General features: G+C 52.4%; 8 protein-coding genes across 8 annotated transcripts; 3 read left to right on the top strand and 5 right to left on the bottom strand.

Moving 5' to 3' along the window:
• Window positions 1-776: 776 nt before the first annotated feature.
• N0V89_012510 (uncharacterized protein) lies at window positions 777-1,547 on the top strand (the record flags this gene model as incomplete). The annotated part of the gene is made up of 1 exon (XM_056221231.1): window positions 777-1,547. One exon carries the CDS (start codon window positions 777-779, stop codon window positions 1,545-1,547), a length of 771 nt encoding a protein of 256 aa, XP_056065218.1.
• A 706-nt stretch (window positions 1,548-2,253) lies between these two features.
• N0V89_012509 (uncharacterized protein) lies at window positions 2,254-3,067 on the bottom strand (the record flags this gene model as incomplete). The annotated part of the gene is made up of 3 exons (XM_056221230.1): window positions 2,254-2,505; window positions 2,555-2,812; window positions 2,864-3,067. The coding sequence occupies 3 exons, from the start codon at window positions 3,065-3,067 to the stop codon at window positions 2,254-2,256; spliced, it is 714 nt and encodes a 237-aa protein (XP_056065217.1).
• A 739-nt stretch (window positions 3,068-3,806) lies between these two features.
• On the top strand, window positions 3,807-4,358 carry N0V89_012508 (uncharacterized protein; the record flags this gene model as incomplete). Its single annotated transcript, XM_056221229.1, has 1 exon — window positions 3,807-4,358. One exon carries the CDS (start codon window positions 3,807-3,809, stop codon window positions 4,356-4,358), a length of 552 nt encoding a protein of 183 aa, XP_056065216.1.
• Window positions 4,359-6,082: 1,724 nt separating this feature from the next.
• On the bottom strand, window positions 6,083-7,105 carry N0V89_012507 (uncharacterized protein; the record flags this gene model as incomplete). Its single annotated transcript, XM_056221228.1, has 1 exon — window positions 6,083-7,105. One exon carries the CDS (start codon window positions 7,103-7,105, stop codon window positions 6,083-6,085), a length of 1,023 nt encoding a protein of 340 aa, XP_056065215.1.
• A 1,175-nt stretch (window positions 7,106-8,280) lies between these two features.
• Window positions 8,281-10,565, top strand: N0V89_012506 (uncharacterized protein; the record flags this gene model as incomplete). Its single annotated transcript, XM_056221227.1, has 2 exons — window positions 8,281-9,450; window positions 9,498-10,565. The coding sequence occupies 2 exons, from the start codon at window positions 8,281-8,283 to the stop codon at window positions 10,563-10,565; spliced, it is 2,238 nt and encodes a 745-aa protein (XP_056065214.1).
• A 2,697-nt stretch (window positions 10,566-13,262) lies between these two features.
• On the bottom strand, window positions 13,263-16,624 carry N0V89_012505 (uncharacterized protein; the record flags this gene model as incomplete). Its single annotated transcript, XM_056221226.1, has 3 exons — window positions 13,263-14,064; window positions 15,294-15,755; window positions 16,293-16,624. 3 exons carry the CDS (start codon window positions 16,622-16,624, stop codon window positions 13,263-13,265), a joined length of 1,596 nt encoding a protein of 531 aa, XP_056065213.1.
• Window positions 16,625-17,477: 853 nt separating this feature from the next.
• On the bottom strand, window positions 17,478-18,938 carry N0V89_012504 (uncharacterized protein; the record flags this gene model as incomplete). Its single annotated transcript, XM_056221225.1, has 1 exon — window positions 17,478-18,938. One exon carries the CDS (start codon window positions 18,936-18,938, stop codon window positions 17,478-17,480), a length of 1,461 nt encoding a protein of 486 aa, XP_056065212.1.
• An 850-nt stretch (window positions 18,939-19,788) lies between these two features.
• N0V89_012503 (uncharacterized protein) lies at window positions 19,789-22,213 on the bottom strand (the record flags this gene model as incomplete). The annotated part of the gene is made up of 3 exons (XM_056221224.1): window positions 19,789-21,333; window positions 21,835-21,886; window positions 22,059-22,213. 3 exons carry the CDS (start codon window positions 22,211-22,213, stop codon window positions 19,789-19,791), a joined length of 1,752 nt encoding a protein of 583 aa, XP_056065211.1.
• Window positions 22,214-23,496: the final 1,283 nt, after the last annotated feature.

Here is a 23,496-nt window from a genome sequence, read left to right as displayed (position 1 = left end):
CGGTGGGGTTGCAAGATCGGATAGACTGACCTCGGCGTTCGCTATTCCGAACTCAGTAGCTGATGCTTACACATGGCTTCTCATGAGTCATGTGCGCCCTTCCGCATCTTTGCGTCCTACTCGACATCGAAACGACGCCCTTTTGTTACTAGGTTACGTGCCTACAACTTATCTTGGACGTGCAGCAATGCTTTCTCTTGTACTATTTTCAGTTGCACCTCGAGAAACCGAAGCGTTGCATCCGTACGCCGCAGGCTGTGAAGTCCGTCTAATTGAGGCAGCTGAATCAGGATAAACATTCGCCCAAGTCAATCCATAACGGCGGTGCAGTCACATTGCTCTTTATCATGGCTGATTGACTTCGTCCTTACTTTCTACATGTCTTATTCGAAATTCGGTCTATATTTGTCTCGTGGATAGTTTTAACGCTACAATCCGATACCCCAGCTCGAAACAATATGCGTTTCTCTCGACGTGACATTTACACAAGGTACCCCCGATTGAGCACGAAACAGAGATGATCGCCATAGTATAAGACACTTCAGCCGCGGTTAACGTTATTATCATCTCGCAATTACGACTCGTGGGTGCCTCAGGCCAGCATCTCACTCCTCCAAGCCCTTGGCAGGCCTTCAAATGTATGGGCAATCCCAGTCTAACTTGGCTTTCAGCCAACTTGAGAACTTATGGTAGATACCAGAGCATCGCGACTAACAAATGTGTAGATGAAATCGTGGCTGTTCGCAGCTGTGCTGCCGTTGAACGCGCTGGCCGCGATGCCCCCAACTTCCCGCCTGCCACTTGGAAATATCTCTCAGGACCAGCTCAACTCGTTTGCTCACCTATCGCAAACCTCTGCCTCATTCGATCCAAATCAGCGACCTCTCGCGTTTACACGCTCCGCCGCTCTGGGTGCCAGTACACAGAACGACGTCGTGAACGCAGTATGCAAGAACTACACTTTACTATTCGCGCGAGGAACTACAGAACAAGGCAACATGGGAACACTCGTTGGACCGCCATTGGCGCAGGCTCTTGGTAAGGCTGTCGGTGCAGACAACCTTGCCGTTCAAGGTGTGGACTATGCCGCCAGCGTTGAAGGATTCCTTGCTGGCGGAGATGTGGACGGGACTAAGACGATGGCAGGCTTAGTCGCAATGGCCAAAAGTAACTGCGAGAACACTTCGCTCATTCTTAGTGGCTACTCCCAGGGCGCTCAGCTCGTTCACAAAGCTGCAGACATGTTGACCGCCAACGAAACTTCATTCGTCTTGTCCGCGGTTCTCTTTGGTGACCCGGACAACGGGAAAGCTGTAGGGCAGATCGATAGCTCCAGAACAAAGGTCTTCTGTCACGAGGCTGACAAGATTTGCGATGGGCAAGCCGTGGTAGATGCAGCGCATTTGACCTACAGTCTGAATGTGGGAGAAGCGACGGTATTCGTGCTCAAAGGCAAGGTTCTCGAAGCGTTGGCATCATATTCATTGAAAGACGACAAGACAAAGAAAGTTTCCGAGAAGGCTGTGAAGGCTTCCAGATATGAGTAAAGAGACATGGCCCTTGGGTGGATTATACATCGACCTCAACTATATCAATAGATAAAGATTCACTTCGGGAATCTTTTTCAGCATGATTGAGATGAGGGGAGGGTTCCTGATTGAAAAGACACGCCGGTTTCCCCAAGATACACCAAGAATACATTGCAGTAAGACACTCGAAGAAGGTTACATCAAATTAGGAAAGAGAGTATCTAGTAGAAAACACCTGGAATACAGAGCAGCAACGATGCCGTCTTCAGGCCATTGACGGAGAGCAAAACGTGAACAAAATCAGCAGTCAATTGAGGGCACAGGGGCGTCCTGGATGTACCTATGGTACAGTTCAATATGCTTGGTGCGGGCATTATAGCCGTCAGAGTGAGCAAGTTCAATAGCTGGCTCATTATCGCCGTACATACGGAAGGGAACAACGTCTGTGCCAACATAGCCCAATTCAGTGAGCAGCATAAGGACCCAGGTGCATTCTTTAGCCGTTTTTGACATCTGCACGAATTCAGCTTCAGCAGTCGAGGTGGTGACCAAGCGCTGTTTCTGCAAAGGGCACGGCTGTTTAATGAGCGGGCACTCAAAAATCGGGCTGCATGGGCTGCATAACCTGACGGAAATTTGATTGGCCCAGGCCGACAGGGACCATACATGCCGAGGAGGTTGACGCAGTCGAGGATTCACTGCCAAACTCTGGGATCGTCGTCGCTCAGTCGATCGGTTCAAAGATCGACGCGTCGAAGACCATCACACCAGCGGCTGGGTCACTGCACAGCCAGTCGTAGACGGGCTTTGGTACGCCCATGCTCAAACCGAACTGGTACAGCTGCGTCTCGGGGCTCAGCAGGCGTCGCTTGGTTCCATTTTCATCTTCGGCGGCGGTCAGGAAGTTCTCGGCACCACAGGTGTACATGATACCCTCCCAGCCGATCTTGACCTTGGTGTCGTTCTCGATGTACAGCTGCTCCGAGATTAGATCAACCATCTCAATCCATCAAGATCTCACTTACGGCACGGTCCGGGTTGCGGAGCTTTGTCACGATATCCTCAGTAGGAAGGATGCCAGGCTCACGCTGATTCGGGTCCTTCGCGGGCAGTGCAGCCGTGTACAGGGCCGCGTATCTGTGAGTACCCAGGCTCGGGGGAGCAGAGGCGTCGGTGGGCGTCGGGGAGTGTGTGTACGTGCTGCTCGAGGCACGGCGGTCGGAGAAGGCTAGGCCAACACTGCCCTCGATGGGCGTGAAGTAGGCGGGGACGTCGACGCCCAACTGTAAAAGCTGTCAGGTCAAAGGTACCTAGAGGTGGAAGTTGCTACTTACTCGGGGAGGACTTCCTGCACCGCTTCCAGCACTGGTCGATTTATCGCTCTTGTTCGCGGGCGAATTGGCGGACTTCGCCGGCGCGTGCGCGCGCGGGCTTGTTTGCTGACTCTGCTGAAAGCCATCCGTTGACGGGAACGGCTTGTAGGTGCTCTTGGGAGAGCCGGTGCTAGCGTTCTTCTTCGGGGTGTTGGGCGCTGACATGTCGTCTGTATATATGACAGAGGGTCGAAGGATCAAGAATGGGAGCAGGTAGCGAAGAGATTCAAGGGCAGAGAAATGTCGGGCGAAATAAGGGTGGTGGGAGTGGGTTTTATATAGGGAAAGAGATCGAGCTAAAGCCGTAGTGAAGGTCGAACTGATCAGAAATTTCAGGTTGAATCCACAGTGAGACAGCTACCGAACATCATAACAGTTGCTTCACTCGCAAAATTGAGAAGCTATTGATAGCCAAGGAGACTTCTGCCATGCAGAGAGTCAGCGGGCTTTAGCTGTAGTAGAGCCATAGCATACAGTTGATGGAGGAGCGCAGCCGCATTTTATATAGCCCTTATGTCACTTGCTTCAGTGCTTGTCCAGCATTGCGAATGCAATCGCCGCTACGCGTGACCAGGGCGCATTCTGACAATAAGCTCGATTGTCATACACACTACTTTCTACTGACTCGTAGTGCGAGTGTACAGCTACATATTCTTATATGCGACTATGCACAAGGGCTTGCAATCTGGTTGTGCCTAAGTCGACCCGGCACGTATGACCTAGTAAGCCCTGACTGCGTGAGAGGACTCTTAGTCTGTGGCTCAGGTTTAGGGCAATCAAAATGAAGTATAACAGAGTATTGTTTGTGCAGACTTATAAGAAGCATCGTCTCTTTGCGTACAGGAAACCTGGGAGAGACCAGTAATACCATTACCATCAACCTAAACTCACACTCATACCCGCAATGGACAGTTTGCCGAATCTATCGAGAGAAGGACATCTGTTTCTTGAAAAGGCCATCGAGCGACTCACGGCCTTTCAACAACCCAAACTAGACCGCGACGATTTGCGGAACGACAGAAATATACTCATCACTGTGATGAATCATATTCGAAAACTTGGGAAGAACGCTACGAACGCGCGATGGTATTGGCAGCACAAAAGAGGGAAGTGGATTCCGTGTTACATCTTGATCGAGCCCCGAGCGGACAGTGTTGAAGAGGACCAAAAGGAGAAGGATCGACTGCAACAGAAACCGAAGGATGATGAGGAGTTGAATGAGAGCAAGAGCAAGACCATGGAACATATGGAGGTTATTACAACAGTAGACGCAAAAGGATGCGCGAATGTTGTTGCGAAGGTAGATGCCAAAGAAAGCATTAAGGTGGAGGTAAACGCTGCGACGACCAGGCCGGAGGATGTTAGCCACGCTACGAACGAAGAAAGTGAAACGGTTACTGGCTCGGTCCAGAAGACGACCATTGAGATTCGCATCAAGCGTGGACCAATATCATAGAGTTTGAACTCATCGATATTGGCTACATGTTGGTTGCATGTATTGTAGAGTAACAGAGAAGTTCGTCTCGAATGATTCATGAATGAATATATCATCTTGCTAGAACAATATGCTAACATATGAAGGAATGGGTACGTTAGATAGAGACAGGATTCAGAAGACATATATTGCTGAAGAGACCTCTTTGCTTCGAAAACCTGTGACCTGCATACAAGTAGAGATTTTGAGACAACACATTTCCCACATGTTGCGCGCCAGTGATTTCCAGGTCCGTTTCCAGCTCCTTGCCTCAAGAAGTAGCCAGCCTCGCCTTGTCTGTAGCTATACGCTTGGCGCGAGCTTCTCTCTGTCGTTATCGCGGAGCTACAGAATCTCATGTTCTGCGCCAGGCGATGGAACACGCGTCGCTTGTTCTCCGGGTCCTGCTAGACGCCCACGTAGCTGTTTACAATAAGCAGTATCCAGTCAGCTCAACCACCTCTGCACTGTGCTGCCCACAGGCTTGCCCTCGCGCTTCGGGTCCCTTCTAGCCTTGTTTTCGGAAACCATTGAGTGTTGCTACCGCGGCCACGGGTACCTAAGAGATAGTCAGTCAGATGAAGCGAGAGTCTAGCAACTTACCATACTGCTCGTTGGAATGGTACAAGATATTTTCGAAGATAGCGCCCACGGAGAGAGGCAATTGGTGAGTGTCAGGCACCGTGGAGCAAGGACCGATAGCAGGAGTCCTCGAGGTACTTGTCGGTGGCTGAGCTGGAGTACGTCCTATACGGGCACCAAGCGCCCTTGTTCATGGGGCTGCGATTTGCGGCGATGTTCCGTTGTAAGTCTCAGCTCCCAGATAGTGCTGGCCCCAAGGTTGCATCTAGTACGGGTTCTGCACAGGGAAACCGGACATATGGGGCGGGGACGTCCCTTGTCTCTGTAATGGCCCGATTAAACCTCGATCTTCATAACTATTTCCGCGTCCCAGGGCGAAGAGTTGCCGTGGGCGGTAGCGTGCTAGTTGGTCATACGAACCCCTTTGATCGGAGTGGGAAGGTCCCGGGATCAAGGGGAGACTGCAACGCCTCCGTTAGCCCACTTTGACCGACAAAGACATTTGCCGCTCTAAGACGAAGTACAAATCCTCGCCGTAACCATGAGAGCTTGCCGGTTTGGAAGCGTTGTTGAACAAAGGAAGAGTATGCTGAGGTGTTCCCCTAGGGCAAGAGGCGATGCTTACAAGCTGGTTTTGGATACTTCGAACAATAGAGAACGACTTTTAGAGCTTGAGCGTGAGGGAAGAGACGAGGGTGACTTTGAGGGGAATAGCGACCTTGGTGGGCGCTAATCCCATTCAGAAGCAAGTGAAGTCGAGAGAAAGGCGCGGGGCAGTCAAAAGTTTGCCGGTGGATGCAATTTGGACTGACAAGAGGGATCGAGGGCTCTCACTCTCGGAAGGGTTGTTCGTCAAGGTGAGGTGGCCAAGATTCGTTACAAGGATGAATTTAGTATGGAAAAGCGAACCATCTTGAATACCCTGGTTCGAGCCTAGTCAAGCCCCCGTTATGCGAGAGCTCGCTGATTAGTCCTCTATTATGACACATGTCGCTGCAAGTATGAAATACTACTCAATCGAGCAGCAAGACCAAAGACCTTCCGGGTATCATAGCCAGAGACGCCAATGCATTCAAACATCAAGAAATTTTAAATCCCAAGACAGAGCTCCAGCTACCGCATGCCTACTTGCCGTGCGAAATCTTGCTGAGGATCCGATAATCGCACGGTATGATCCTGCCACGCGTCTTCCTGTCCGGTGGGCTGCACTCATCGATAGAATATCCCATCTTCTCATAAGCTTGGATGGCGCCTTTGTTACTGACAAACACGGTGAGCATCGTCTTCGTAATTGTGACGGACTGCGCCATAGCTTCGACCGTGAACATGAGCCATTTGCCCACACCCTTGCCTCGAAGCCTCTCCGCTAAGTGCACCTCGAAGATATATACGACTTGTCGATGTTCGTTCGGCGGATCGTCGTAGTCGATCATAAAGGAGATGAAGCCGACGATATTCGTATCGAGGTCGGAACCAAAGGCATCGCGGGTGCCGTCGGTGGCGCGGAGGAGGATGTATACCATGTCCTTGTTCGCCATCTCGGTTCGCTTCGAGGGAGGATGCCAACCTATGCGGGAAGCCTTGTACGCCGCCCCGGAAGTGTTTTGCACGATGTCAAGGCATGAACCGAGATCTTCTTCTGATAGCTCAGTCGAACGGCGCAGCTCAAGCTTGTATCCACCGCACAGGCCCTTGACTTGTCCGTGTTCCTGACTATGCTCCCATACTGCGGCAAGGACATCGTCGTTCCAGTCCCGCATGAGTGGTAGCGGCGAAGTCATGGGGTCGACGAGGAGATGAGGACCAGGGACAAGAGTGAACCTGTCCAGGTCCCGGGGCCTTGGAGCAGCTTGGTAGTCGCTTTTGGAAGTCGGATAGTTATGTTCCCTCCTCCTCTTCTTATACTCCTTCAATGGCGGAACCTTGGGCGGCTCATGCCATGCAAAGGCGGCGGGGTTGGCCTTGAGCTCGTTGTCGTCTTCGGGAAACACGATCTTCGGCTGAATGCGATGAGCACGATCTTCGCGGCGCTTCGCGAGCTTCTGTTCGTACGGAACAAGGGTCAAGGTATTGTCGCGCTTCTCTGTCGCTGCAGTGATGCGCGCCTGTTTCTCCCAGTCCCAATGGTCGCTGCGCGAGTCGACCATGGTGGCGGGATTGGCGTGGGATTCGTGTGGGGTCGAGTGACGCGTTTTAGGGAAGGTTGGAACGCGTCTTTGCCGGTCGATGGCCGGCGGACGCACGGTGCACACTCGCAGAGCCTCTCGTCACGTCTGCGATGCAGGGAAACCTCCAACAAGCGACCAGCGTTTTATGTCTATGCTGGACTAAACTGACTTACACACTGTCACCATATCCGTCTCTCATCCCAAGGCAAATCCACCCGACACTCACGGCAGTCACTGCAGGCTAGTCTACAGCAAACACTGTTTGCGTCAACCCGCTCCAGCCATTGGCCACCGAGAATTGGTCCGCAACTCCGCCTTGAACTACGGTGCATCCCCCGTGTACGATTGCCATGTACCCAATGAGGCGGGCCTACGCGACAGTCCTCAAAACCAAACCTAGCAGACTTCGGTCACGTGGGAAGAATCCTTTGGGTCTTGATCATTTCATCCAAAGACAACGTGCCCTGGCGCTCTGGAAGGATATAGTCCGCAGCACAGGTTCCATCTCGGACGCTGATATGCGACAAGAGATGCTACGGTTTGCCAGAGCCGAATTCGAAAAGCATCGTCACGTCGCGGATCTTGGCCATATTCGATATCTCATATCAGTAGGTTCGTGGTTCCGAATAGCCCATTCATTGCGCTGACAGTGAACTCTACAGACTGGGAAAACCCAATTTGACACCATGAAAGGTTCGCTCATAAACTCGGGCGTGATAACTGAGGCTTGAGTGTACCTCACATCAATTTCTCCCTGGCGATTCGTTCACAGGGCTGGCGGGCGTGCATCTGACTCGTGCAGGACCTAGCGCGGGGCCGCGGGCTGGGAACTTACGCCGAAACATCAAACACTTCCCTCGTCGCCAACACCCCATGTTGCTGGCTGCATAGCCTATCAACGGTCTCCGGATCCATCTTCCTTTATGTTCTGATATTTCCACGTGCAGACTGCGCACACACCCTCAACACCGGCCGTTGCTGAAGACTCATTCGTTCGATTTCGCACGCATCATCCCAATCTTGTGTCCCCGTACGAAACTTGATAGTACATGAAATCTCACGTCACCAGAGCTTCATCATATTGAACCAATCGCTCTGGTTCACACGTCCCAGGCCCTGCCTTTGCAATCAGATTGGAAAGTTCTGATCGATCCATGAAGTCTGTCCTCATCGTGGGCGGAGGCCCGTCTGGCCTTGTTGCCGCCAAGACACTCCTGGAGTATGCTGGTGGTACAAAGTACAAAGTTACATTGTTCGAGGCCGCGGACAAAGTCGGCGGCATGTGGAGATCGTCTCCAGGTGAGAAAGGCGAGATCTGCAGCCCGCATATGCGAACGAACCTCAGTCGGTTCACAGTCGCATTTCCAGATCTCGCATGGGGGTCTGTCGATCTTACAGATCCTATAACTGGAGCGAAGCCTTCTGGACCGCCCGCAATATTTCCGCCAGCGTGGCAAGTAGGCCGGTATCTGCAGACGTATGTGAACAAGTTCCTTGCGTCTGGAATCGTCCACTGCAATAGACGTGTCACTGTTGCAGACTTCGAAGGTGGCCTTGGCGGAACGTGGAACGTCACTTCAGTGGATCAGACTACACGGCAAGAATCGAAGGACTCTTTTGACTATCTGATCGTGGCCAGCGGGTTCTTTCACCGGGCTGGACCTAAGATACGTCAAAGTCAGATGCAGCATGGATCCGGAAAGAGGATACAGCATTCTTCGCAGTTTCGAGATGTGGCATCATTCTCAGAGGACGCAGGAAAGGTAGTTGTTGTTGGTGGTGGGATCAGTGGCAGTGAGGCAGCCGCTACAGCTGCGTTCCAGATTTCCAACGCAAAACACTCGTCTGGACAGAAGCCTGCATGGGCAGACAGCAAGGTCTACCACGTATTTGACCGCCCGTTCTATACGCTTCCTCGATATGTACCACAGGACCCGTACGATCCAGCAATCCAAGATTTCAATTTATCTCCTCGATTCCTCCCGCTCGACCTGATTCTGTACAACCTTGGCCGACGAGGCGGCGATGGCCCGATCACTGCGTCGATTGGACAAGTGCCGGCCGAGAAGGCTGAAAAGGGCCACGAGTTCATCAGAAACCTACTAGGTGGCGACCAACGAGCTACTGGGCGTTTGGAGCTGGTCTCAAAACCTGACAAAATCCAGTATCCTGCTTATACGGGAGTAACCGACATGTACGCGGAATTTGTCAGGGATGGTACGATTGTGCCTATCAATGGCCGGGTCGTAAACATTACGCAAGGCGCGAGCAAGGACTTCTCGTTAGAGGTCGCTGCTCAGGGTCCCTGGGCCAATGCGAACGAGGTCAGTTCTTACGAAACTTGCAAATACTTGATCTAACACTCGCACAGCCCACATCGCATTTGGGAGACGTGACTGGCGTTGTCGAAGCGACCGGGTTTCAGTCACATCTCAACTACCTCTCCGAAGATGTCAAGCAAGCCTTGGAGTACGACCCTGACAGCCATCGTGTCCCGTTTCTCCTATCACACGGCTCGGTCTTCAACGAAAAAGTGCCAAACATCGCCTTCGTCGGCTTCTACGAAGGCCCTTACTGGGGCGTAATGAGCATGCAAGCCAAGATCATTGCACAACGGTGGGACCATAAAACATCCCCGAACACAGCGTTCGATACGCTAGACACCAGCGATGCCCTGTCAGTACGACAAGCCATCAAAGACGGCAAATTGGACGTCCCGCAGTTCTGGATGGCAGATTACGTTGGTCTGATGGAAGAATTCGCGCAGCGTGTGGGCTTGCAGCGTGATGATTCAGCTCTGGGTGCGGGCGGTCCGCTCTTTCCGGCGCGGTACCAGGATGAGGCAGAAGAGAGAACTGAGGCTGCGGCTGCCGTATGCGAAGTCGCCGAAGTCCTTCAGCGGTCAGAAAAGGAAGGCTTGTTTGTGGCAGCTGCGGCCTTCCGGGGTATGCAAGGCACGTGGACGCTGCGGAGAAAGGTCGGCTCGCGCCTTCCTTCGATGCCTAACGGCGTATTCGAAGGCACAGCACACTTCAATCCGCGCACCCCTACTGACACTATCTACTCCGCCGAGTATCTGTACATCGAAGACGGTACGCTTACCATGTCCAACGGCATGAAGTTCCCAGCTACAAGGCGTTACGTCTACCGATATGAGGAAAGCAACGACACCGTGACCGCGTGGTTCGTGGACGGGGATGGCTTGACCGTCGGTGACTTCTTCACCCGATTGGAGTTCTACCGACCTACGGATGTCGAACATGGCTGGATGGCCAAGGGCCGACATTGGTGCAGTCCCGATACGTACAAGAGCAGCTGCGAGTTTCGGTTCAGGGGCGCTAGCTTGGAGACTTTTGGGATCACGTACGAGGTGACTGGGCCGAAGAAGGACTATAGCCACGAGAGTTGGTACAGTCGGCCGACACCGGGCCTTGCTTGAGCGGCTGCAGCAAGAAGCTGACCGAGGTTCAAGTGGTCGAGCTAGCACGCTGAGCTGCAGTCAGCTGCTGAAAGACATGGTTATGTAAAGAATTCGCGTGGGCGCATCCCGCACAATGAGGCGAACATATTGTTTTCCACGTCAGTCTACTTTGTGATCATACCTCAGCTCATGGAGGCTACCATGTTCGGCATGCTCTCGTTCTTTGTTACGTTCAATATAACCCTGCCATCGTACCAATCGCTCTAGGAGAGATTACGCCACTGTCAACGCTACCGAAGACCAGCGTGTCAAAATCTAGTGTAGCCCTACGGCAGCTTGTGACTGGCCGCTTACTGTTCCGTCGAAAGCTAATTGCCATCACTACTGTGCAATCAGCTCCGCATGCATGGCTGTGGATCCATGACGACCCTCATATTCCACTGGTTACACATATTGAAGAGAGGAGGTACAGTCTCACCAACGCTGCAACAGATGTAAGACCTCGCTATCTCCACTCATCTCCCGAAAGCGCTGCCAAGACTCTCAGCTCACTCTCATGTCAATGGACGCACCTGCGAGGGCACCACCCCTTGCGAAGGTCATTTTCCAAACCTGTCCCGATCCATGCGAAGCGTGAATTGCATCGGTGCAATCGAACCAGCTTTCAGATGACGTTCCTTCTCAACAACCCACCAATCTGCTATGAGCCCACCTTCAGATCATGGGGTCCGTTTGGGAGGTATGCCTATGGTGCTTCGTGATGTTTCCGACGGATTCCTGAACGCTTGTAAACCTCCAAGAGTACCGCGACACGGCTACGATGCCGGCGAGAGGTTTTTCTGCGTCAGAACGACTTAAAGCTGCTCGTTTGCGATATTTACTCGTTCTGAGATTATTCTGAGCTGTTACAGGATCTTCAACGCACCACCTAGAGACTCCATCCTAGGATCTATCCTCAAACACGTTGCCTTGCATTATGCCCAGCGCCACAAACAGACTCGGAATGTCAACCACACTAGCCCCCATCACGGAACTATTCTATCACCATCTCATCTCGGTTACCGTACCACTCGCTTCAGCTCTGGAATGTGATCTGGATGTCCACACGAGGTCTGAGTTACCCATAGTCCCACGCTCACCGCTCCGATGAGGCTCCCAATAGGTGTCCATCACTTCCTGGTGTAGCAGCCAGTACCAATATGGCACCCTCGCTCTATCAATGTACAGGAGGTGTTTTAGATGTATAGCTTACCTGTGCGGCTACAAGCCTGATGAGAGATCACAGATCGAAGATGAGGTCAATATTGCGCGTGCGAAGGGTGTGAGTGTGGCAGCGAGATCTACAGTCCCCCAGCCTATTTAAGAGAGCACCTGGACGCCTTTGCCCAAGTCAGATTCACTGTTAAAGCAAACTCTACTGCACTGACACCAGAGCAAAGTCTTCAAAGCTTCCTTCGGGACTTTCCGAGTCACGGGCTTACTGCCGTCTTCACTTATTTGTCCCTAGATTCGGCCAACCTTCCCAAACTACGCTCCTTCTCAAAAATGAAAGCCATTTGTCTTCTTCTCTGTCTCTTCGCCGGTGTTGTTTTTGGTACACCGGCGAAGAGAAACTGCCCGCAGCAAAAGTGTATCAATGCTACAGACAGCTGCGGTGAGCCTTTCAGCGAGTAAGTGGCCACCAACTTCGCCATACTATCTCCGTGCCAACCACTCTTTAGGTGCTGGGATGCCTGTTCCCTCGGAATCAACGAGCATCCCACTTTCGTCGCGCCGCCGTGCTCGGTCTCGACCCCTGTCTTGTTATCAACAGCAGCACGCGGTACGGCCCCAGTCACGGCTCCTATCATTCCACCGGACGTCACATCCGCGCCTGATCCATCGGCCACTCCGCCTACCGATGGTTGCAAGTCAGAGTTCACCATCTGTATCGACTACTTGAAACCCTGCAACAACGGGAGTTACAGCATCCCCTATGGTGGCTGCCACGATGCCTGCTCGAGCGACAAGGTTTACACCGCCCCACGTTGCACGAAAACCTGGATCGCTGAAGCACCAACCACTACAAAGACGAAGATCAAGAAGCCGAGTGTTACGAGGCCGGCGTGTAACAATGCGAAGAGCTTCATGTGCGCGCCTATGAACTGGCGGCTCTGATAAGGCGCGCCAGCGATACTTCCAAACCTCCTCGCTTGTTTCTCGTTTTGTATCGATAACTTGCGCAGAGTCTGTTTCCAACTTCTTTGCTGACGATCTCGCTTCCTTCGTACAATTCAATTCATTTAATATCTGTACGGTTTAGTCTGATCCCTTGGTCTTGGTTGTGTATTTGGTCACTCTCTTAGAGTAGATGAGCAACGGCCGTACATGCTTGTACTTCAAATTGATTGGATTTTTTATTATCGTACACATACCGATTTGATATCGATGCGTTCTAAGCAACATAGTATTGAGAATTTGATAGCCATAGTCTTCGAAATAAATCACGTGAATCAACGGGAGCTCTTGTGTTACATCTCCGTGCAGGTTCTTGGAGTGACCCGCGATACAGTGATCGTGAGAAGGTACAAATCGAAGGAAGACACCTAGAAATCATGATACAGTATAGATTGACTTTTAGGATTGGAGGCTATCAGCCTAGGCCATTACGGCATCGAAAAAGCGACAATACAAGAACAAGAAAGAAAGGAACAAGCACCCCAAACCACGTCCACCTCACTCCCAATCGTCGTCAGCCTCTCGATCCCAGTCCATCCCCTCGCGCTCCGCCTCTTTCTCCATCTCCTCCAACGGATTCCTCTTCGCAGGGCGGGAGATTGGGGCGCGCAAGTTGATGCCGAGCTTGAGCTTCGGCTTCGGCTTCTCTTTCTGCTCTCGCAGACGCGCTTCCTCCTCGACATCCCGTACGACTGGAATCGTCTCCGATCCGCGCATAAACTGCACGAAGTATACGTGCATGCAGCACTCGCCGATCACGCTCGTAATGCCACCGATGTCCGAGACAGCACCCCACTCGCGGACCGTCACCACAGACAAGCCCTTCTCGGCATCGAAACCCCAGCCGAACTCACCTCGGCGCAGCTTGTGGAGCTCAAGCGCTCCCGGGTTTTCCAGGTGGGAGAAAGGGGTCTCCAATTCGACCCAAGTGTCCTTGTTCTCCAGCGCGAATTGCTCTTCCTTCAGCAATTCGTCCATGAGAGCCACGTTCGCTGCTGCAGCTTTGTGGTAGACTGCGCCAACCTTCGTGATCTCGCGGTCGCGCTCCGGGTAGTAGTATATGGTGCCTTTCTTGAGGCAGAAGTGCTGGTGGATGTCGTCGGGGGCGCGCTGGAGAAGATCGAAGCCACCTGCAGTGGCGGCGCGAGAGAATATGACATCGACCTGCTTGCGCAGCTGGTCGGGAAACGGATCGTATTTCGAATTGCTGGCCGGCTTGAAGTCGGCCTCGGTCTTTGCGGGGGCGGTCTTGAGCTGGTCGACAGCGGTGAAGCGGAATGACATGATGGCCGCGGTGTTGCTGGCAAGGAAATGGAGAATGCGCTTGTATATAGAAGAGAGTTGCAAGCGAGCAGAGCTTGGGTGGAGCTGTTGCGTCGATTGAGGTTGTGTGGTTGTACGGTGCTTGGAGAAAGAGGTAAACAAACGACACTGAGCGATATATATCGGGCGGGGAATACTGAGCAAGCGAGTGAAAGCCCACGAAGCCGTCGCCTGCCTTCAAAATAGCCTGGAGTAACTCAAGGTATTCAGAACTTATGAGGGCCGCTTCACCTCAAGCCTTCCCAGCGACTTCCCGCATGGCGGCGGCCAAAAGGCTGATTCAGGAGCAGTAACTACGGAAGATGCAGTAAACCAGTAGCATATGCCACAATTTGCCATCTCAATGTATATACATAGGGACAATAGCATAGGATACTCCTGAAGAACATCCTGAGTGCTCTCGAGCCACCTTTAAACGCTCCATCCGCACCCACAACACGTGCTCAACGGCTTGCTATCTGTTAGTCTAAGTGAGCAGGTCTACATCACGCATCAGTGTCTCCAAGGGTAACTTACGTCAGGAAACTTCCACAAAGTGCTTGACTATCGTCTCCTCCACGCTCAACGCGTCCGCTTATTGTTCGCCAATTGGGAATCAAGTCAGCAGATCGGGGCTTTGTATCAGGAGACTTGCTCCATGTGTCAAGTGCCCCCCTGGCGACATGTTTGCTAAGTTTTCTTGCGTACAATCTGGTGGTGGGCATCGTGAAGGATAAGGTACACTCGGAACATATTGCACACGTTCACTTGTCGTTTTCTTCTCACGAGTTGTTTGATTGCATGTTCGGGAGCGTCAGCTGTGGACTCTTTGAGATGCTGAGAAGGTGGGCGAGGTTCGATTTGTTGTCATTAACACCACGCAGGAAAAGACGCGAAAGGCATGATAGGAAGGACAAGCGGATATGAAGAACAACACGAGGTGACAATGAACGTTGTAGATCTAGCCTGGCGTAATACAACCCTCGTAGCCATAAATCAATGCATACTCTTTCTGACACTACAATTTACAACATCTACTCATTACCTTACCACCCACCCTTAATCCCCCACGCCGTCCCCACAATACCCAAGCCCGCTATCCCCGCCGCCAGGATTTGCGCTCCCACTCTGATAACCAATGTCTTCCTCCCATACACTCCACTTCTCTTCATCCACGGTTTCAGCTGCTGCAAAGCCAGCATCTGCAGCATATGCGCCAGCCCGCACGTCACTACCGTCATGATAAACAGGTCCTCGAAGTATGACGATAGTACCACCGCAGGATTGACCGGTTGGAGAATGCAGTGAGACTTGAGCGTGGAGTGGAATTCCTTGGGAATGTGGATCGAGCTTGCGTTGGTGCGCTCAAGGTGCGGGTCGCTGGGGGTGGCGAGCGAGATGTTGGTAAGAGAGGAGTTGGTGCCGTTAGCGAAGGTCGCGTTGGCTGCTGTGCTGTTGGAAAGAGGAAGAGTCATGTTCTCGCCCAAGTGGAGAAGCTGAACTTTTAGCTCGTAGCATTCGAAAGCAACAGTATTGGGGAGCGTCGAAACGCGCCAGAAGAAATAGATTGTTAGGGCAAGCCAGACGAAGCCTTGGATAAAGTATAGTGCCCAGTGTGAGGGTGGGTTGTCCTGGAGGAAATTGGTGGCGAAGTTTTCGTCGCCGTGGTTCTCCTCTGCTTCTGCTTGTCTGTCACGGTTGTATCTCAGAGGTATGCATGGAAAAAATCGAGATTGGCGAGAGGATGGACTCTGGGGAGCTTGGCCAAAGTCATGGCTTCGTTCCTCCCTTTTCATCCCACTTGTGCCTGTACCTTGGCGATTGATGCTGCCTTGCCTCAATGGACTAGGATATGATGTGGAAACAGGTTGGATGGGTCTCCTGGAGCGGTGCGAAGGAAAACGTTGAGATATGCCAACAGGTAGAGGTCTTAGCGGCAAATCATCTTCTGTGCCAGAGCCGCTTGGCGGATCTGGGTTTGCCGTGAAAAGTTGCATTGTCCTTGCCGTGCCTAGTTCAGGTGTCGAGCTGCGGCTGCGAAGAGGACTGCGTGGCGGGACGGGAGGGATCAGATATTCCTCTCCTTCTATACTGTCTCCGAAATAGTCCCCTTCCTGCACTGTTTGTCCGTGGTTTTGATCTTCCCTCTGCAACCATTCGAGCACATTGCCTCGATCCACCACGCCACTAACCGTCGACCGAGTTGCAAGGTTTCTTCTGCCTAACCTTCTGTATCGTGATGGAGGGTGCGAGACTGGTCGCCTTTGTGGACGTGTATCTCGGACAACAGGTGGGTCATTCCATTGGTGCTCAGCTTCGAGCCACAAATCTTTTGCTGACGGATTGGCAAGAACCTGCGCGATGCTTTGCTCTGAATCATACTCGCTTTCGTTGTACGTGTCCGAGACGAAGGGAAATCGAGTGACGTTCCTTCGCTGTTCCAGCTCCTCTAGCTCTGCTAGATTAAGATATTCCCGATGATACCCTGGTCCGTGTGTTGAACGCCGCTCAGGATAATACGGAGGTGTTTGTGTCGATCGCGAAAACGTGGGGCGCATGTTATTGTCGTTTTCTGAAAGCAACGTTTCCGATGTACTAGGAAGCTCAGCATGGATTGCTCCTCCTTCGCCCATTCGATCCGTAACATGAAGGCTTTTGCCTGAGTCTTGCGATCTCATTGAAGACGTCCTCATTAAGGATGTTCGCTCTATATACGCAATGTTCGGTGTAGACACCGCTTCATACTGCGTAAATCGAGAGCTTGATCGGGAGAATGCACGCACCACGCCTGGATCTTGGCCGTTCAAGGATGCAGTCGGTTGACCATTGACGAACTGCTCTTGATGGGCACGCCTAGGCCGCGATGACCCACTTTCAGAGGGTTCTGAAGGCTCAGACTGTGGGTTCGAGATAGTATGACGACGTAACAAGGGCCGTCGAAGAGAAGAGTGCATTGTGAGGATGTTCATACGACGATGCTGCTTATAGTTAGCGAGCCATGGACCTAGCTTCGGCTTGTGGCGAACATACGCCTTGAGATCGCGAGCGTCTGAAATTCTGCCTCGGCTCTTGTCGCTCTCTGTAACTGTGCGCAGAGCCCGACGAGGAAGCGCGTTCGGGATACGTTCGTTGAGACATGCTTGAGCTGGTGATGAATGCTACAGCCTTCACCCAACTCTTTTTACCACAGCCCTCGTGAAGGATTGACGTTATCTTCTCTAGTCCATGAGCTCAGTATGGTCACATCCAAGGAGTTGAAAGCGGGCGCGCATGTGCTCACCGTCAGTCTCAACCCAACGGCCTCTTGCAAGGTACAGTTACATGATGCCGTTATCGCAGGCAAAGTATTGTTTCAATAGAGCGATAGATGGTCCGACCGAAATTACATTGCCATGTTCGTGACGATCGTGTTTAACGTTGAGCCTTCCGGTACCAAGGATACAACAGAATGGCGAACCACCATGCCCTGATATGTAACACCAACGCAAAGACTGTCGCCGCCATTCGATACGAAGCAAAAGCTTTCGAGCGTATATATGCAATGTGCGTAGCGGCCCAGTTGATGCGTGTGGCCTGCCCAACACTCTTGATGAAACTATCGATAATCGTGATGGTCCAGAAACACAACGCTGGCCCCGGATCACTAGTCTCCCACATCTCTTCCTTGAAGTTTATCACCCACACCCAACACATCATGGTCATGCGAGCTAGTGCAGTCCACCATATCCGTCGCCAGGGTCTGAACTCGACCAGTATTCGCGTCAACCCGTAAAAGGCGAGAGGTGCGGAATACAACGCTTTCGAAACGCGTCCCTTCGGTGGAAATTGTACGGGTGCGCTATCCTCCCCTTCCAAAGTTGGTGCTGTATACGCAAGGGCAAGCTTCTTCCTCAATTCTGGTACTGTGGCAAGTAGTACAAGGCTTGCGTGCGGCTCGTTGTAACAACTGACGACCGTGACTTTCCTTACGAAGTCTGCGTATGTGACCTTGTCCTGCAAGTGGAACGTCAGACTTAGATGGTTCGCAACAACGGTCTGCCATCCTTCTAACGTCTCTACTAGTCTCTTGGTGAACTGGTATAGTAGATCGTATAAAGGCTCGCCAGTGCCCACGATGACGAAGTCCCTATCTGTAGCTTTGGAGTTGGTGACAACGAAGGAGCGTATTTGGCTGGCGTGGACGAAGGCGTGCGCAGAGTAGAACGAGCCGCCCTCGGCTACTTCGATGAGTCGATAAGGCTTCGTGTCGGACATTGGGAGGCGCTTAATTGCTTCGACAGTGCGATCGTTCAAGGTGGAGCAAGAGAGCACGAGAGGAGCGAAAGGCTGGATAGGCACCGATGCGGACGATGCAATTGCGTGTTCAACGTCTACGAGCGTGTCTTCGTCGTCGGTATCGTAGCATGGTAGAGGCTGTAATGAGAACGTCGATTCGCGGTTGCTCAGTATTTCCGCAATACAAGTGCGCGAGTGTACCATGAACGTCGCGGGCACCTGGACGATACTGGGGTTTGCGGCGGAGGCATTGACTATATTATCACGCACGAAGTCCTGGAATTCGAAGTGGTCTTGTGTAAGGGTCTCGCCGACAATGTTGGCTCCTCTTGCTCTCAAGCTTTCGACGAAGTGTCCAGGTAAGGGACCGAAGGGAATGATCAAGTCGATGTTTTGTCCGATCGCTTTCCACAGTGCAGCTGCGCTCCATGTCTCAGACAGGCGATAGAAGCGTCGGTAAGCACGGGAGTATCGGGCTGGTGCTGTTCCCCAGATATGTTCTTCATCGGCAGCATGGACGATATGGCCCTCTGCAGCCAACACTCTTGCCAGTGCAAGAGCAGTTGGCGATGAAGCCGAAGTGAAGAGGATCTGCATCGCGCGGAATGATCAAGAGAGCGGAGTCGTTCCCTCAGGTCGGGGGGTGCGTTGGAGTGATGATGATAGACGCGTTGGAGGCGGTGGACCATGGTGGTCAAGGCAGAAGCAGAGGTATCGCGTTGTTGCATCGTCGCGTAGAAGTGGTCGGTGTAGTGTTGTACCAGACTGTGACGGAATGTGGGGCATTAGAAGGAAAGCATCCAGACCTATGAGACCACGTCACATTCCGCGGGGGTTTCCTAAAACTGATGCAGATGAACTAACCTACTTAGCAATAGCGCGCGAGTCAAGTACATGCTTTTGGTGTACTTGAGAATGCATTTGAACATAAAGCTCAGCGCGCCGCCATGCTCCATGAATTGCGCCGATATGCCGCCCATTCAATTTCACATCAGCACACAAACAATGCCGGCAGATGCGCCTGTATATGTCATATCGCGCAGACCGACGGCGTCGCAGGCTTCCCTCTTCATCCGCTCCAGAACGCGGACGCGCACAAATTCAGCAGTGACACATTCGATATGTTACGGCGTACACGATTAGTATAGGTTGGCGTACTAGTCGCGGACACTGTCTTCGGGGTCTCGAGACAAGTGCACACGGTCCTACAATCTTCAAGGCCTGGGCGATCAAGCTGCTGAGGGCAGATGCCTTAGGGTCCGCTGCTCTGGGAGTAAGTCCTGCTTTGTTGCCCACCAAACCTGGGGGGCATCACCTTTCGAGCCGGCAGCAAAAGCAAAGATGGTGGTTGTGGTAAAAGGTAGAGCTATAGTGCGCCTCGCGGGCAGAGGGGGGTATCTTGTATTGTACATGCCTTTTGGCCTATTCTACATGTATCGTAGCATCATTACTCCTGCATTTCTGCGATTACGTCGGGGTGCGTCGGTGGTCCTTCTTTTCCAACACTCTGCAAATCCTGCAACAGGAGCCTCAAGTGATCCTCCCGATTCTGATTGCTTCGCCAGGTCACAGCCTGCGAGTAGTACATGATGTCCCACGCATCGTCAGAAAGATTCTGAAGGAATGTAGGCAGCGAGCGCGCTTTCGAATAAGCACGCCAAAGGATGCGTCGGATGTCGTCGTTCGCGCCGATGTACGCATACTCGATGGCTTCGTTGAAGACGCGCAGCGCTGGCGCAATATTAAACGGCGGAGCAAGGTCCACGCGGAGAGCTTGCATGGCTGCAAGATGTTCTGGGTTGCTTTTTGCGACTTGCATGCGCTCCTGCAGGCTTGTGATGCGATGAGGTTCGAGGTTCGTCGGGTCAGGTGCCAATTCGAATGGTGCCTGCTTCCGCTGCTCCTCGTTGATGACTTTTTGAATGTACATGAGCTTCTCCATGAGCTTCGGATCTTTCATGATCTGGTCGACCTTGGCTTCAAGCTCGGCGTCCACCGGCTCACCATCTTCATCAAAATCCCGAGCCCCTCCAGTGGGAGAGGATTTTGCGAGCTGGTATAGCTCTTTGCCTAGCTCTGCAAAGCTCATCTCCCTGCCCTTGATCTCTTCTTCGTCCAGATCTTCATTTTCTGGGTCCTCGTTGAGAACTTTCTCCATTTCAGCTTCGAGCTTATCGAGCGCGTTGTCATTTTCTTGAACTCCCTCACTCATAGACGACCCCATCCCCATGGACCCCATCAGCTCTTTCATCTGGCGCAATAACTCGGTCATGTCTTCCGGTTCGTCGAATGGATCCGTCTCTTCAGGCAGCTCCGAGTCAGCCTCTGAAGGATCTGGTATCGGTCCGTTTTCGGCTTCCCATTCAGCAATCTTCTTGTCGAAATTCGGGTCATCGCCTAGCTTCTCCAACACCTTATCCAGTGCGGCCTGGTATTCTGTGTTCTCGCCGTCAACTTCCGGCAGAGCGTCCTGCAGTTCTTCTAGCTCCGCGCGCGCATGTGCAAATATGGGGTCCTCGATCACTTCTTGCAAAGACTCGTACGTTGCCAGCTGCAGTGCAGATTTTGTCTGCATTTCCTCAGACTCTTCCGCCTTCTCCGCCTCTGCCAGCATTTCCTCCTGCTGCTGCTTTGTCAAGATAAAATTCTCCTTGATGTCTTTCAGCTCGTCGGTCAAATCCGCAAAGTACGGATCCTGCATCAGCTCATTCAACATATGCTTATTGAGCTCCCGGTCGTCGTAGTCTGGGTTTTCTTCCGCCTGCATAAGCATCTTGTGAATCTCGTTGTGTTTCCGTCGCTCTTCGGGGGTTCGTATGTGCTCGATGAGCCGCTCGCCGGTGGGGCTGGTGGGATCTTGCTCATAGATGGATATTTCGGTGGCATTGGGGTCGTTGATTTGCTCTTCGGTCAGCGGGCCTTCTAATTTCTCGACTTCTTCGATCGACTGCGGCAGGCGGATTCCAAGGCCCTCGAAAGGATTTTTCGGATCCTGGGGAGAGTGCGCGAACCGCACTGAGGTCGGGACATTTGTGTATCGCGGTGGGAGTGGACGGGCTCGCACGCGCAGAAGCAGCCTACCGCCGCGCAGAGCGAAGGAGGCGTTCCTCATCATGCTTTCCCTTACAAAGTCTGTCGTCGCGACATAGAGGCACAATAAGTAGGGTGGCGGGTGCTGAGCATGTTCTACTGGGGTGTCGAATGTTCGCTCGCGGCGCGAACTCTTGTCTTGGCGCTCGGAGGTCCGCCACTGCCCGCCAGGACGTGAGCCAAGGCCTGCACTCATTCCCGCCTATGGTGCAGCAGTCCGTCTACTTTGAACTCCAAAGCTCATTCGCCAATGCGAGCGAATGCGATCTCTAGGAACTGCCTCTTTTGACATCACAGACAACTTGGCATCGCGACCACTCGAACCGTGGTACGGGCTCTGCCAACCTGACATACGACGAGTGGCCTTCTCAATTTCTGATACCGCCAGCCACACAGCACGTACTATCCCGGCAGTGACCAAGAAGACAAGATCCAGCCCGCACTGGTTGAGCCAGCTGTCAGCGTGACATGTCCATGCACTGGATTTCTCGGATGGCTTGCAAGTGTATGCCCAGCCGCCAATTGCAGCGTTTCCAGCGTTTCCCACGATAGGCGTCTCGATATGGTGGTACTCAATCAGATATGTGCACTTGTGGGTCAACTCCTCGCTCTTCATGTACTCCATACATATGGCAATTGCGTGTTTGGCACTCGAAGTGCTCATAGCCATCCTTGTCTTTCTCCTGGAAATTGATAGTATCAACCTCCTTCGCCCTGTCTTTTGAACCGCCATGCTTCCATCCCGAGTAGACCTTACCGCGTTCAGAGATGCCAATGTCCATGTGAGCGAGGATCGAGGTCGAATGCTTTGAAGAGAAGGAACTGTGGGTGCTTGGTACAGTGAGGGATGACTTGAAGAGTATCTAGCAAGATGTGAGCGTCCGCCGCTGGAGATGTATATCCTCGTGCAGGTGATCATTCCATTGGATAATGTCCTTGGTCAGCTCATCTTTCGATGGTGCCGAAGGTAAACTCAGGACCTGCTTCACATCATCAGCTCCGCTCGAATCTTTCCGACCATCAGAGAGCCCGAACAAATAGTATGGACTGCCATACATACCAGCGATGGACACACTTCTGCTTGTTCCTTTTGCTGACCGCACGCGCCCCAAGTTTTGCAGCGCGCACACCCCTACTTAACGCCGCGTCGTTATCGGTTTCCCGGACGTCGCGATGGCGATGGCGCTGGATCCTCGACGGCGGATTCTCGTGGCGCTCCTGTCTGCCAAGAATGCGGCGCTTCAACTTGCTGATGGGCTTCTCTGCTGCGAGGCTCCTGTCTCGCTCGTTATGGCACTTATCGACCCCAAAAGAAGAGGGCCCATGTCAGGACGTAGACGACAATGCTGAAGGGTAGATTGTCTCAAATAGACATGATTGACGTCGCGGCAGGTTTAGGAGGAAGGCCTTGGGAAGCTAGAATGTCAGCCGTTAGGCCGGTGCGTAGTTTCGTGCTGGGGAGGACCGAATTCGATTTGGTGGTCGCTTGGTACTGTGTGGTCCTTCGGGCCAGAGGAACTTCAGTGGAGCTGGTCAGTGAGACTATGCTTTTGAAGGTCTTCTGTCCTCTCCACAAGGTTAGAAGCTGCTGGTACAATGGCATTGGCTATACGTCCATTCAGGCCACATGCTGTTCTACGTATGGTACTAGCTCGAAAATTCGGGCACTGCATTGCTCATCCCAAATTAAGACAGATACCAAAACTGCTCTTAAGGCACTGCATTCCTTTGATAAGCGATCTACAATACTATGTAGGCGGGATCCAGTTCCTGTGTTCCAACACACTGCCGATTGTGAGCGTCACATAACCCGACGTGCCTGCCGTCTGACCACTGCTCCTTCCTCTTGTCCAAAATGCATGACCACCTAGGCCCACATCTATCCCCATTCTGTCTCGCTTTATACGATGTATTTCCGAAAGTAATCATCAAACACAAGTCGGGGTAGCATAGTGGTAGTGCGCTCTCTGAGCTTCGTCCGGATTGCCTGCGCCCAGTTCTCTACTGTAATTAATAAATAGTAGTACTATAAAACACTGGTGCTTTCTGTGGCGAAGGGAACAGC

This window comes from Didymosphaeria variabile (genome assembly GCF_027946475.1).
Source record: "Didymosphaeria variabile strain IMI 356815 chromosome Unknown scaffold_10, whole genome shotgun sequence".
Lineage (NCBI taxonomy): Eukaryota > Fungi > Ascomycota > Dothideomycetes > Pleosporales > Didymosphaeriaceae > Didymosphaeria > Didymosphaeria variabile.
The sequence above is the reverse complement of the archived record's forward strand: the minus strand, read 5'-3'. Positions and strand labels throughout refer to the sequence as shown.